This window comes from Hypanus sabinus, chromosome 5 (assembly GCF_030144855.1).
Source record: "Hypanus sabinus isolate sHypSab1 chromosome 5, sHypSab1.hap1, whole genome shotgun sequence".
Lineage (NCBI taxonomy): Eukaryota > Metazoa > Chordata > Chondrichthyes > Myliobatiformes > Dasyatidae > Hypanus > Hypanus sabinus.
Window position 1 is genome coordinate 147,979,519 of NC_082710.1, and position 15,571 is coordinate 147,995,089.

Below are 15,571 nucleotides of genomic sequence, written 5' to 3' on the forward strand. Positions count from 1 at the left end.
AAAAAAAATAACATTAGCATCTTTGGAAGAGGTGACATTGTATTAGATGATGTAGAATCCTTGTGGGCAGAGTTAAGAAACTGCAAGAGTAAGACGACCATGATGGGGAGTTATAATTAGGCCCCTACACGGTAGCCAAGATGTGTGACATAAATTATGATGCAAGACAGAAAAGGCATGTAATAAAGGCAATGTTATGATAGTAATTAGGGGATTTCAACATGCAGGTAGATGCTATTAGGTTTCACCTTATAGGAAGTAATGGCATGCAGACCCTGCTTTGGCTATCATGCTTCATATTGTGTCTCTAACTTCACAGGAATTTCCTTTTCACTTTCACAATGGCTTTCCAGAGATCATAGTTGGTCTTCTTGGATCACTGTTCTTGAACACAACAGATCTAGCTCCCAGCAAACTGCAAATCTCTTCATCCAGGGCTTCTAGTTTGGCAAGGCTGGGTATGTTCTCAAAGGCACACTCATCCATAGAGGTCCTGATGAAGTCAGTGACAGCTGTTCCATACTCATTCAGATCCAAAGATAAATCCTTGAATGAGGTCCAGTCCACTGTTTCAAACATTTATAATGTATAAACATTTCTCCATCTGCTTGACTGTACCTTCACGCTCCTCTTCACTCGTGAGAACACAATGGAACAGACAGACCTGGGAATACTAGTGCATCACAGATAGGGTGGTGAAGGTGTTTGTCACACAGGGCTTCATTGGTTAGAGCATTGAGTATAAGAGTTGGGAAGTTAGCTTGCAGTTATATAAGATGTTGATGAGGCCACACTTAAGAGTGTTCTGTACAGCGGTGGTCGCCAACCCGTTGATCGCGATCGAGTAGTCGATCTTTGAGACTTTCCCAGCAGATCCCGAAAAAAAATGAAAAATAAATGCACAAATACTGTTGAGAGATTGTTTCTGGGTTGTGGGGTCTTAGTTCCATTTTTTCTGCCCAGTACGCATGCATATAGCTCCCCAGCATTACACAGTGTACTTCAGTGGTCCCCAACCACCGGGCCACGAGGAAACGATACGAGTCAGCTGCAGCTTTCCTCATTCCATCACGCCCACTGTTGAACTTTAACGTACACGAGGTCATCAGTCACCTAACCACAGTGATACCCTCGGGCAGGGGATCACTGGTTGGCCTCAGGCAGCCGGTGGGAAGTGCCGTCACTACTGGCCTGGAGCACCGCCTCTAAACCTGTTCATCACACTGAATGTTCATGGGGAACCCAGTGATAAAATATTCGCAGACGACCCAAGTCAGGCTCAGGGTTTCGTAAGTAGCAGAGCAGCTACCTCGCTGCATCGACTGAAACAAACTCTTGTCGGCCGATAGATCCTACAAGGGCGGTAGGCGGACGTTCTGTCACACTCCTTTCTCAGTCGGTCACTCTCTCCGGACTGCGACCGCTGCAGCCCCGGCACAGGGACCTCCGGCCCTGACCTTGTCCTCTCACCCCACCCACGACCAGCTGCACCTGGCCAAGGTGTCTGGCGGCAGGCTGGAGTTCAGGCCCGGGGGCTGTCCGATGAGGCAATGAAGCCCTCAAAACTGCTTCAGTACCCCGAGTCCAAGCACCCCGCACTTAAAGTCAAACCCACTGAGTTTTTTCAGCAGAAAAAACTTGAGCAGAGCGGGACAGAAGCTAAGTGCCGAGAGCCACGAAAACTAAATTGCAGAATAGACGGGACATAAGGAACCTGCTTCAAGTATCACTGTATTCCCGTCGTGTTTAACACCCACCTCCCCCTCCCCCCCCCCCCCCCCGCCCGGTCCGCAAGAATATTGTCAATATTAAACCAGTCCGTCGTGCAAAAAAAGGGTGGGCACCCCTGGTGTTTCTACTTCTGGGTCGCGGGGTTTTCTGCCCTGGCGTGCATGCGTCTAACTAATTGATCTGGGGTCGATCTTGCCTTTTACTAAGGCCGAGGTAGGGGATCTTGGGCTTATAAAGGTTGGTGGCCACTACTGTACAGTTTTAGTCACCCTGTTAAACAAAAGTTATTATTCAACTAGGACTGCAGGCAAGAGTCACCTAAATGTTGCTTGACTTGGCAGCCTGAGAACTTGAATTATTTCTAACACCACTTCAACTTCCTTCATCTTTCACCCGTCTGCCTCTACTTCAGTTGTCAAACTATCTTCCAACATGTACTATAAACCCACTGACTACTATAGCTATGTCTTTTCCTATCCTGTCTTTTGTAAGGACATCACCTTAATCAGTTTTATTATTACTGTCTTATATGACATTAAATTTGTTGCTTTACAGCAATATTACAGTGCACTACATAAAATTAGTACAAATTACAAAATAAATCAGTAATGCAAAAAAAAAGGTGGTGTTCATGAGTTCATGGACTATCAGGACTGTGGGGGATTTGTCATGAATTCATTCATAACACATATCAAAGGACTGTTAGACATTTAGGTAACCAATGGAAAAGAGGACTCTGATGGAAAATGATGCTGCAGTAGAGAACGAGGAATAAACTGTGGAGACACAAAGGATTGGTGGGCTTAATCCTGGTTCTATTTCTTACCTTAAGGACAAGCTTCATAATGAGTCCTACAAAGGGAGCTTAACATTACAATCAGCAGCAAATATCCTCCCATGGATGAATGACGCAGCTGAAAATGTTTTGGCTAGGATACTGCTGCAAGTTCATCAGGACATATCCTGGATTTGAGACAATTGGCCTCCAACAAACACAACTACAATAATTTTTCCTTTGATATGATTTAATCTAATGGAACATATTCTCAATTCCCAAACACGAGTAGAACTCTTCAACTGCATACTTGAAGATGTTGTTCCCCACACACTAGCTTCAAAATTCAAAATGAATCATGGTAGCAGACACCAACAGAATCAACAAACTCATTCGTAAGGCCAGTGATGCTGTGGGGGGTGGAATTGGACTCTCTGACAGTGGTGTCTGAAAAGCAGATGCTGTCCAAATTGCATGCCATCTTGGACAATGACTCCCATCCACTCCATAATGTCTTCCTTTTTTAAACAAAGGGGCTTCCCTTCTTCCACCATCAACTCTCTCTCAAGTGCATCTCTCCCATTTTCCACACATCTGCCCTCACCCCATCCGCCCGCCACCCCACTTGGGATAGGGTTCCCCTTGTCCTCACCTACCACCCCACCAGCCTCCAGGCCCAATGTATAATTCTCCTACCTCCTACGGGATCCCACTACCAAGCACATCTTTCCCTCCCCACCTCTTTAGGCTTTCCACAGGGATCGCTCCCTACGCGACTCCCTTGTCCACTTGTCCCCCCATCCCTTCCCACCGATCTCCCTCCTGGCACTTATCCTTGTAAGTGGAACAAGTGCTACACCTGCCCTTACACTTCCTCCCTCAGCACCATTCAGGGCTCCAGACAGTCCTTCCAGGTGAGGTGACACTTCACCTGTGAGTCGGCTGGTGTGGTATACTGCGTCCGGTGCTCCCGGTGTGGCCTTTTAAATATTGGTGAGACCTGACACAGACTGGACCTATGCTCAGTCCGCCAGAGAAAGCAGGATCTCCCAGTGGCCACACATTTTAATTCCACGTCCCATTCCCATTCTGATATGTCTATCCACGGCCTCCTCTACTGTCAAAATGTATCCAAACTCAGGTTGGAGGAACAACACCTTATATACCGGCTGGGTAGCCTCCAACCTGATGGCATGAACACTGACTTCTCTAACTTCCGTTAATGCCCTCCTCCCCTTCTTACCCCATCCCTGACATATTTAGTTGTTTGCCTGTTCTCCATCTCCCTCTGGTGCTCTCCCCCCCTTTCTTTCACCCGAGGCCTCCCGTCCCATGATCCTTTCCCTTCTCCAGCTCTGTATCACTTTCGCCAATCACCTTTCCAGCTCTTAGCTTCATCCTACCCCCTCCAGTCTTCTCCTATCATTTCGCATTTCCCCCTCCCCCAACTACTTTCTATCTCTATCTTTCCTTTCAGTTAGTTCTGATGAAGGGTCTCGGCCCGAAACGTCGACAGTGCTTATAGATGCTGCCTGACCTGCTGTGTTTCACCAGCATTTTGTGTGTGTGTTGTTTTAATTTCCAGCATCTGCAGATTTCCTCGTGTTCACTCCATAGCGTACTGGTTAGGCATGGGAATACATTCAGCCAGAGACTCATTCCATCGAGATGTAACACTGAGCGTCCATCATAGAAAGTCATTCCTGCCTGTGGCCATCAAACTTTACAACTCCTCCCTCGGAGTGTCAGACACCCTAAGCCAATAGGCTGGTCCTGGACTTATTTCCACTTGACATGATTAACTTATTATTATATAATTATTTATGGTTTTATATTGCTATATTTCTTCACTATTCTTGGTTGGTGCAGCTGTAATGAAACCCAATTTCCCTCGGGATCAATAAAGTATGTCTGTCTATCTGACTCAGGGATTAGACATTCAAGCATATTAAAAGAAGCAACAGCTCTTCATTGTTTTCTGCTATCCAACAAACTTTTTTTTAAACTTACCTGTGACTGCAGCTTACGATGAAGTTCTGAAAATAAAGCTGCATCTGCCTCCCTTCTCTGCCTCACCACTGCAAGAAAAAATCAGCACAATGAGTTCCACAATCAAGCCCGTACATCAGATCTCTATAAAGCCACCTAACCCAATTCAATTCTGTATAAAAAATGTGAAACCTCAAGAAATTCCTCATACTTTACGCATTCAATAAACTGTGCTTTGTGCAGAAATTTTAATAGAATGTAACAAGCATTGTAATGACCCACATTTATTGGCTGGATTTCTTTTCACCCTAAAAGCTTTAAAAGAAAAACTAGGATGTACAATTGTTATTTTTCTTGTACGTGGTTTGACTTTCCTGTGCTTGCTCATATTTTTCTATAATCACCAAGCATATACATGGAATTGTTCAGTGAATATTCCAGCAATTATAGAGTACAGTTGCTTCCATATTTTTCTAGAAACTCTTATTTTACACGGTGTAGCAGGTTCCACGCTGCTCAATTCTGGCTATTTTATGGGTTAATTGTTATGACTGGAATTTGCCGTTATCTCTGATACTACTTTTTAGTCTGGTCTTCTTTTTGTTCTCTCAGCTTCTCCTTCTTGTTTGCTTTGAGCTCTTGCAATACTTAAGACAATCGTAAGCAAGAAGTCTTATGTCTCATTTATGAAAAAGCTTTGGATCGCAAAAGCATCAGGATCCAACAGCTGACTTAGTTAAAGAAAGATATATCATTGGACCGGAGGGATTTCCCATGGATGACAACAGATGTGAAGAAAATAACTAAAGAAGAACTGTCAAACTGATCAGGTCTGTTGTGGTGTAATCCAACTGATGCATACAGAATTCTCAATGCGCTCACAAAACTATAACCAGAGGAAATTAACTAGGATGTTACCAGAATCTAGGGCACTGATGGAGGTTGAGCAGGTTGAGACATTTTTAACTAGGACATGGGGGGGGGGGGGGGGCAGGATTCTCACATAGGTATAGGAGAGGCATAGATAGGGTGAATGCACTCAGCTTTCTTTCCAGGGCTGATAGATCAAGGACAAGAGGAATGGTTGAGGCAGGCACATTAAAAACATTTAACAGGTATTTGGACAGTTAGATTGACAGTAAAGGCATAGAGGTGTACAGGCCAAATTCAGGCAAATGGGAACCATGTTCAACATGGATGATTTGGCCGCAAAGACCCGCTTCCTTGTTGTACGACTACAAGTATGATAAAACCAGTTGTGGTAGGCCCTCTTTATCTCTGTGCATTTAAAACTGGTTAAATAATGTACAAGTTCACAACTAAAAGAATGGCTACATTGTTAATTTTCTTCCCTCCTTATCTAACAAGCATGTTACAAGTTAGGGAGCTGGTTTTATATAAAAAAACTTACTTTCTTTCTTGATTTTTTCAGCCACAAGAAATTCATCCCGCTCCACAGTGGGAGCAAAATTGCTTCCAATAACTCGCACAGCATACTGGAATTGTTGAGCCACATCAGCTGCAAACATAATTAGAAACAATTCAGGTGCACAGGTCCAACAACAACTAAAATCCTGGCTAAAGAAATCCAATAAATAAAGTGTAGGATGATGTATTTGGTGGAAATGTACATAATTCACAACCATTGACATTGGGTTGGGGTTCATTTGAAGACGTTGGTCTGATGTGATTACTGCGCTTTGTGTTCAGTGCTTGGAGTACAATAATCAGTTGTTACCGTTTTTCCGAAACGTCTCATGTGGTTTTATTTGCAAAAACCTACAAATGATCCTAATTTGAGTCAGATTGATACAGAAGTCGAACAGGCAGGAACGTTATTCCTTGGAGCACAGGAGACGGAGAAGTGATCTTACAAAGATGTATCAAATCATGATGCGCGTAGGTAAGGTAAATGCACTATGTCTTTTTCCCAACATTGGTGAATCAAGAACTAGAGGGGATATGTTTGAGGGAGAAGATTTAATATGAACTTGACAGGCATCTTTTTTACTTAAATATGTTATATATGTAGAATGAGCTGCCAGAGGAAGTGGCTGATGCAGGTACAACATCAGCTTTTAAAAGACAAGATGGACTGGGTACATGGTTTGGAAATGTTTATAAGGTTATGGATCATACTGCACATGGAACTAACCTGGATGGGGCAATTTGGTCAGCATGGACTAATTTGACCAAAGGGCCTGTTTCTGTGCTGTATAACTCAATGACTCTATGTCCGTGCCAACCCTTTTTTTTGTCCACCTACACTTTTTTAGGAGCGGGCAGCAGAGTGCTGGGCTTTGGTTCAGCGGGCTTCGGCGCAAGGGGACTTCATTGAGAGGAAATCAGTGAGCCTGAGTACGTGCTTGCTGAGATAAAAAGGTAAGGTCAGTAGGTACTTTTTTCATTTATTCTGACTAATCTGGGATCAGGTAATGGGGGAGACAGTTAGAGCAGTGGTGTGCTCCGTATGCAGTTGTCCCTGATGACCACACCTGTAAAAGGTGCATTCAGCTGCAGCTCCTATCAGACTGAGTTAAAGAATTGGAGCAGGAGCTGGATGAACTATGGATCATTCAGGAGGCAGAGACAGAGATAGGTAAGAGTTATCAGGAGGTAGTCACACCGAAAAGACAGGAGGTAGGCAAATGGGTGACAGTCAAGAGAGGCAGGGGGAGCAGACAGAGAGAGCAGAGCACTCCTGTGGCTGTTCCCATCAACAATAAGTATACTGTTGGTGGGGATGACCTACCAGGAACAAGTTGCAGTGGTCCTGTCTCTGGCACTGAGGTTGGACCCTCGACTAGGAAGGGGAGGAGGGAAGAGAAGAGAGCGGTAGTGATAGGGGGGCAGATAGATTTTGTGGGGAAGATTGGGAGTCTCGGATGGTATGTTGCCTCCCTGGTGCTGGGGTCCAGGACATCTCAGATCGGATGTAGGTTATTCTCCAGAGGGAGGGCAAGAACCCAGATGTCGTGGTCCATGTAGGGACCAAAGACAAGGGTAGGATGAGTGAGGGGGTCCTGCGTAGTGAGTTCAGGGAGTTAGGTGCGAAGCTGAAGGGCAGAACCTCCAGGGTAACAATCCCAGGATTGCTACCTGTGCCACGTGCAAGTGAGGCAAGGAACAGAAGGATTATACAGATTAATACGTGACTGAGAGAATGGTGCAGGAGGGAGGGCTTCAGGGGGATTTCAACATGCAGGTGAACTGGGAGAATCAGATTGGTGCTGGACCCCAGGATAGGGAGTTTGTAGAGTGCCTACGGGATGCATTCTTGGAACAGCTTGTACGAGAGCCAACCAGGAACAAGGCTATTCTGGATTTAGTGTTGAGTAATGAACAGGATTTGATAAGCGATCTTGAAGTAAAGGAGCCATTAGGAGGTAGTGACCATAATATGATGTTTTTATCTGCAATTTGAGAAGGATAAGGGCAGATCAGAGGTGTCAGTGTCGCAGTTGATCAAAGGAGACTATGGAGCCATGAGGGAGGAGCTGGCCAAAGTTAAATGGACAGATATCCTAGCAGAAAAGACAGTGGAACAGCAATGGCAGGTATTCCTGGGAATAATGCACAAGGTGCAAAATCAGTTCATCCCCCGGAGAAGGAAGGATTCAAAGGGGGGAAAGGGGCCACAGTGGTTGACAAAGGAAGTCAGAGATTGCATAGCATTAAAAAAAAGTATGACAGAGCTAAGGTGAGTGGGAAGACAGATGATTGGGAAATTTTTAAGGAACAACAGAACCTAACTAAAAAGGCAATACGGGGAGAAAAAATGAGGTACGAATGCAAGCTAGCCAGGAATATAAAGGAGGATAGCAAAAGCTTTTTTAGGTATGTGAAGAGAAAGAAGATAGTTAAAAACAATGTTGGGCCCTTGAAGAATGAATTGGGTGAAACTGTTATGGGAAACAGAGAAATGGCAGAAGAATCTAATAAGTACTTTAGATCTGTCTTCACTAGGGAACACACAAGCAATCTCCCAGATGTATGGATTGGCCAAGGACATAGGGTAACAGAGGAAATGAAACAGATTGACATTAGGAAGGAAACGGTGATGAGTAGACTGATGGGACTGAAGGCTAACAAATCCCCAGGTCCAGATGGTCTGCATCCTAGGGTACTAAAGGAGGTGGCTCTGGAAATTGCGGATGCATTGGTAATCATTTTCCAATGTTCCTTAGATTCAGGATCAGTTCCTGAGGATTGGAGAATGGCTAATGTTAGCCAATTTTTAAGAAAGGAGGGAGGGAGAAAACAAAGAACTATCATCCTGTCAGCCTAACATCGGTAGTGGGGAAGATGCTAGAGTCCATTATTAAAGATGAAATAGTGGCATATCTAGATAGCAGTGATAGGATTGGGCCGAGCCAGCATGGATTTACCAAGGGCAAATCATGCTTGACTAATCTACTGGAGTTTTTCGAGGATGTAACCAGGAAGTTAGACGGGGGAGATCCAGTGGATGTAGTGTACCCCGATTTTCAGAAGGCATTTGATAAGGTCCCACATAGGGGATTGGTGGGTAAAATCAGAGCTCATGGCATTGTGGGGGGGGGGGGGGAAGATATTGACATGGATAGAAAACTGGTTGGCAAATAGAAAGCAAAGGGTAGCAGTGAATGGGTGTTTCTCGGAATGGCAGGTGGTGACTAGTGGGGTGCCACAGGATTGGGATCACAGCTGTTTACGATTTACATCAACGATTTAGATGAAAGCATTGAGAATAACATCAGCAAGCTTGCTGATGATACTAAGCTGGGTGGCAGTGTGACATATGATGAGGATGTTAGTAGAATTCAGGGTGACTTGGATAGGCTGGGTGAGTGGGCAGACACTTGGCAGATGATGTTTAATGTGAATAAGTGTGAGGTTATCCACTTTGGGAGTAAGAACAGGAAGGCAGATTATTATCTGAATGGTGTAAAGTTAGGTAAGGGAGAAATACAAAGAGATCTAGGAGTCCTTGTTCATCATAGTCACTGAAGGTGAATGAGCAAGTGCAGCAGGCAGTGAAGAAGGCTAATGGAATGTTGACCTTCATTATAAAGGGAATTGAGTACAAGAGCAAGGAAATCCTTTTGCATTTGTACAGGGCCCTGGTGAGACCACACCTGGAGTATTGTGTACAGTTTCGGTCTCCAGGGTTAAGGAAAGACATCCTGGCTGTAGAGGAAGTGCAGCCTAGATTCACAAGGTTAATTCCTGGGATGTCCAGACTGTCTTATGCAGAGAGGTTAGAGAGACTGGGCTTGTACACGCTGGAATTAAGGAGATTGCGAGGGGATCTGATTGCAACATATAAGATTATTAAGGGATTGGACAAGATAGAGGCAGGGAATATGTTCCAGATGCTGGGAGAATCCAGTACCAGAGGGCATAGTTTAAGAATAAGGGGTAGGTCATTTAGGACAGAGTTAAGGAAAAACTTCTCCTCCCAGAGAGTTGTGGGGATCTGGAATGCATTGCCTTGGAAGGCAGTGGAGGCTAATTCTCTGGATGCTTTCAAGAAGGAGCTAGATAGGTATCTTATAGATAGGGGAATCAAGGGATATGGGGCAAGGCAGGAACCGGGTATTGATAGTAGATGATCAGCCATGATCTCAGAATGGTGATGCAGGCTCGAAGGGCTGAATGGTCTACTTCTGCACCTATTGTCTATTGTCTAATTAGAATAGAATTAGGTGGAGGATGAATGCGTGGCTGTGGGATTGGAGCAGGGGGCAGGGATTCAAGTTTCTGGATCATTGGGACCTCTTCTGGGGCAGGCGTGACCTGTTCAAGAAGGACGGGTTACACTTGAATCCTGTGGGGACCAATATCCTAGCGGGGAGGTTTGCTAGGGCTACAGGGCAGACTTTAAACTAGTAAGATGGGGGGTGGGGGGAGGGAATCAATTTGAGGAAACTATGGGAGAGGAGGTAAGTAGCAAGTAAGTAGACAGTGTGTGAGGGAGGAAAGGCAGGTGATGGAGAAGGGATGCACTCAGCCCGAAGATGTAGGGGAGAAGAAAGAAAAGGATAATAAATTTGAATGCATTGTTAGGGATGAAAAGAGAGAGAAGGTGGAGAGTATCTTAAATGTATCTATTTTAATGCTAGGAGCATTGTAAGAAAGGTGGATGAGCTTAAAGCGTGGATTGATACCTGGAATTATGATGTTGTAGCTATTAGTGAAACATGGTTGCAGGAAGGGTGTGATTGGCAACTAAATATTCCTGGATTTAGTTGCTTCAGGTGTGATAGAGTAGGAGGGGCCAGAGGAGGAGGTGTTGCATTGCTTGTCCGAGAAAATCTTATGGCAGTGCTTTGGAAGGATAGATTAGAGAGCTCCTTTAGGGAGGCTATTTGGGTGGAATTGAGGAATGGGAAAGGTGTAGTAACACTGATAGGAGTGTATTATAGGCCACCTAATGGAGAGCGTGAGTTGGAAGAGCAAATGTGTAAGGAGATAGCAGATATTTGTAGTAAACACAAGGTGGTGATTGTGGGAGATTTTAATTTTCCACACATAGACTGGGAAGCTCATTCTGTAAAAGGGCTGGATGGTTTAGAGTTTGTGAAATGTGTGCAGGATAGTTTTTTGCAACAATACATAGAAGTACCGACTAGAGATGGGGCAGTGTTGGATCTCCTGTTAGGGAATGCGATAGGTCAGCTGACAGATGTATGTGTTGGGGAGCACTTCGGGTCCAGTGATCACAATAGCATTAGCTTCAATATAATTATGGAGAAGGACAGGACAGGACCTAGAGTTGAGATTTTTGATTGGAGAAAGGCTAACTTTGAGGAGACGCGAAGGGATTTAGAGAGAGTGGATTGGGTCAAGTTGTTTTATGGGAAGGATGTAATAGAGAAATGGAGGTCATTTAAGGGTGAAATTATGAGGATACAGAATCTTTATGTTCCTGTTAGGTTGAAAGGAAAGGTTAAAGGTTTGAAAGCACCATGGTTTTCAAGGGATATTAGAAATTTGGTTCGGAAAAAGAGGGATTCTACAATAGATATAGGCAGCATAGAGTAAAGGAATTGCTCGGGGAATATAAAGAATGTAAAAGAAATCTTAAGAAAGAGATTAGAAAAGCTAAAATAAGATACGAGGTTGGTTTGGCAAATAAGGTGGAAGTAAATCCAAAAGGTTTCTACAGTTATATTAAAAGCAAGAGGATAGTGAGGGATAAAATTGGCGCCTTAGAGAATCAGACTGGTCAGCTATGTGCGGAGCCGAGGGAGATGGGAGAGACTTTGAACGATTTCTTCTCTTCGGTATTCACCAAGGAAAAGGATATTGAATTGTGTAAGGTGTGGGAAACAAGTAAGGAAGTTATGGAACCTATGACAATTAAAGAGGTGGAAGTACTGGCGCTTTTAAGAAATTTAAAAGTGGATAAATCTCCGGGTCCTGACAGGATATTCCCCAGGACCTTGAGGGAAGTTTGAAGTAGAAATAGCAGGAGCTCTGACGGAGATCTTTAAGATGTCATTAGAAACGGGGATTGTGCCGGAGGATTGGCGTATTGCTCATGTGGTTCCATTGTTTAAAAAGGGTTCTAGAAGTAAGCCTAGTAATTATAGACCTGTCAGTTTGACATCAGTGGTGGGTAAATTAATGGAAAGTATTCTTAGAGATAGTATTAATAATTATCTGGATAGACAGGATCTGATTAGGAGTAGCCAGCATGGATTTGTGCGTGGAAGGTCATGTTTGACAAACTTTACTGAATTTTTTGAAGAAGTTACGAGGAATGTTGATGAGGGTAAGGCAGTGGATGTAGTCTATATGGACTTCAGCAAAGCCTTTGACAAAGTTCCACATGGAAGGTTAGTTAAGAAGGTTCAGTCGTTAGGATTTAATGCTGGAGTAATAAAATGGATTCAACAGTGGCTAGATGGGAGATGCCAGAGATTAGTGGTGGATAACTGTTAATCGGGATGGAGGCCGGTGACTAGCGGGGTGCCTCAGGGATCTGTTTTGGGCCCAATGTTGTTTGTAATATACATAAATGATCTGGATGATGGGGTGGTAAATTGGATTATTAAGTATGCCGATGATACTAAGGTAGGAGGTGTTGTGGATAATGAGGTGGGTTTTCAAAGCTTGCAGGGAGATTTATGCCGGTTAGAAGAAAGGGCTGAACGTTGGCAGATGGAGTTTAATGCTGAGAAGTGTGAGGTTCTACATTTTGGCAGGAATAATCCAAATAGAACATACAGGGTAAATGGTAGGGCATTGAGGAATGCAGAGGAACAGAGAGATCTAGGAATAACAGTGCATAGTTCCCTGAAGGTGGAGTCTCATGTAGATAGGGTGGTGAAGAAGGCTTTTGGAACGATGGCCTTTATAAATCAAAGCATTGAGTACAGAAGTTGGGATGTAATGTTAAAATTGTACAAGGCATTGGTAAAGCCAAATTTGGAATATTGTGTACAGTTCTGGTCACCGAATTATAGGAAAGATATCAATAAATTAGAGAGAGTGCAGAGACAATTTACTAGGATGTTACCTGGGTTTCAGCACTTAAGTTACAGAGAAAGGTTGAACAAGTTAGGTCTCTATTCATTGGAGCGTAGAAGGTTGAGGGGGGATTTGATCGAGGTATTTAAAATTTTGAGAGGGATAGATAGAGTTGACGTGAATAGACTGTTTCCATTGAGAGTAGGGGAGATTCAAACGAGAGGACATAATTTGAGAGTTAGGGGGCAGAAGTTTAAGGGAAACACGAGGGGGTATTTCTTTACTCAGAGAGTGATAGCTGTGTGGAATGAGCTTCCTGTAGAAGTAGTAGAGGCCAGTTCAGTTGTGTCATTTAAGGTAAAATTGGATAGGTATATGGACAGGAAAGGAGTGGAGGGTTATGGGCTGAGTGCGGGTAGGTGGGACTAGGTGAGATTAAGAATTCGGCACGGACTAGGAGGGCCGAGATGGCCTGTTTCCGTGCTGTGATTGTTATATGTTAATTCCATTTGCTCACATTAGGATCATGTCCCTCAATACGAGTGGTTGCCAACCCGTCGATCGCGGTCGACGGGTTGATCTTTGAGACTTTCCCAGAACCCAAAAATAAATGAAAAACTGTTGAGAGATTGTTTCCAGGTTGCGGGGTTTTAGTTCCATTCATTCTGCCCCGTGCGCATCCATGTAGCTCCCCCGCCACGCACTACAGTGTACTTCAGTGGTCCCCAACCAGTTGGCCGCGAGGAAATGATAGGAGTTAGCTGCACCTTTCCTCATTCCCTGACATGCACACTGTTGAACTTGAATATGTGAGGTCATTACCCAAGCGCATCAGGGATCACTGGTTGGCCTCGGGCGGCCGGCGAGAAGTGCCGTTGCTACTGGCCTGGAGCGCAGGCAGATGGGAGCTGCCTCTGGACCTGCTTCCCACACCGAAAGTTCATGGGGAACCCAGTGATAAAATATTCACAGACAACCTAATTCGGGCTCAGGGTTTCGTAAGTAGCAGAGCAGCTACCTTGCTGCAATCTACTAACGTCATCCCTCGAGCCAAACTTTTGTCGGCTGATAGATCCTACAAGGGGGGGGCGGGCGGGCGCTCTGTCACACTCCTCGCTCAGTCCGTCAGTCGCTCTCTCCAGACTGCAACGGCCGCGGCCGGCATGGAAACAGCCGCACCTGGCCAAGGCATCTGGCGGCGGGCGGGAAGTTGTCTAATGAGGCAATGAAGCACTGAAAACTGTTTTGGTACCTTGAGACCAAGCACCCTGTGCTTAAAGACAAACCCGTTGAGTTTTTTCAGTGGAAAAAACGTGAGCAAGCAGGACTGCAGCTAAGCACTGAGAGCCACGAAAACTAAATTGCGGAATAGACTGGACATAAAGAACCTGCTTCGAGTTATCACTATATCCAGTTGTGATTAACACCCCCCACCCCCCGGTCCGTAAGAGTACAGTCAATATTAAACAGGTCCGCAGTACAAAAAAGGGTGGTGACACCTGGTGTTCATACATTATTTCTACTTCCGGGTAGCAGGGTTTTACCTCCGGTCTTCTCTGCCCCGGTGCGCATGCGTGTAACTAATTGATTTGGAGTCGATCTTGCCTTTCACTTAAGGCCGAGGTAGGGGATCTCGGGCTTCAAAAGGTCGGTTACCACTACTCTATACCCTGGTTCAATTTAGTTTGTCAGACCAAATATCCCTTTCACAAAACCCTGCTGACTACCCCTAATCAGTTAGGAGAGAAAATCTGCAGAAGCTGGAAATCCGAGCAACAAACACAAATTGCCAGAGGAATTCAGCAGGCCAGGCAGCATTGAGGAAAAGAGTACCATCGACATTTCCAGTCAAAACTTACCGACTTAATCAGTTCTTGCCTTTCCAAGTGCACAGTCAATGATTTCCCTACATACACTCAACATCAGTAATACGAAAGTACCGATTGTGGACTTCAGGAAGGGTAAGATGAAGGAACACATACCAATCCTCATAGAGGGATCAGAAGTGGAAAGAGTGAGCAGTTTCAAGTTCCTGGGTGTCAAGATCTCTGAGGATTGAACTGGTCCCAACATATGGATGTAGTTATAAAGAAGGCAAGACAGCGGCTATAATTTATTAGGAGTTTGAAGCGATTTGGCATGTCAACAAATACGCTCAATAACTTCTATAGTTGTACCGAGGAGAGCATTCTAACAGGCTGCATCACAGTCTGGTATGGAGGGGCTTCTGCACGGGACCGAAAGAAGCTGCAGAAGGTTGTAAATCTAGTTAGCCCTATCTTGGGTACTAGCCTATAAAGTACCCAGGGCATTGTTAGGGAGCGGTGTTTCAGAAAAGCAGCGTCCATTACTAAGGACCTCCAGCACCCAGGGCATGCCCTTTTCTCACTGTTGCCATCAAGCAGGAAGTACAGAAGCCGGAAGGTACACACTCTCAGTGATTCAGGAACAACTTCTTCCCCTCTGCCATCCAATTCCGAAATGGACATTGAATCTTTGGACACTACCTCACTTTTTAAAAAAAATAGTGTTTTTGCACATTTAAAAAAAATCTATTCAATACACGTAACTGATTTACTTAGTTATTTATTATTGTGTTTTATTTATTATTATGAGAAT

General features: G+C 44.5%; 1 protein-coding gene across 2 annotated transcripts in view; it reads right to left on the bottom strand.

Moving 5' to 3' along the window:
- Window positions 1–15,571, bottom strand: part of tubgcp3 (tubulin gamma complex component 3) — a 136,234-nt gene that overhangs the window by 116,912 nt on the left and 3,751 nt on the right. For both annotated transcript variants that reach the window (XM_059970592.1, XM_059970593.1), the window contains exons 2-3: window positions 5,907–6,014; window positions 4,517–4,584 (exon numbers count right to left, since the gene is read on the bottom strand). In XM_059970592.1, the coding sequence (XP_059826575.1) occupies window positions 4,517–4,584; window positions 5,907–6,014 (176 nt within the window). The remainder of the gene's footprint in view (window positions 1–4,516; window positions 4,585–5,906; window positions 6,015–15,571) is intronic.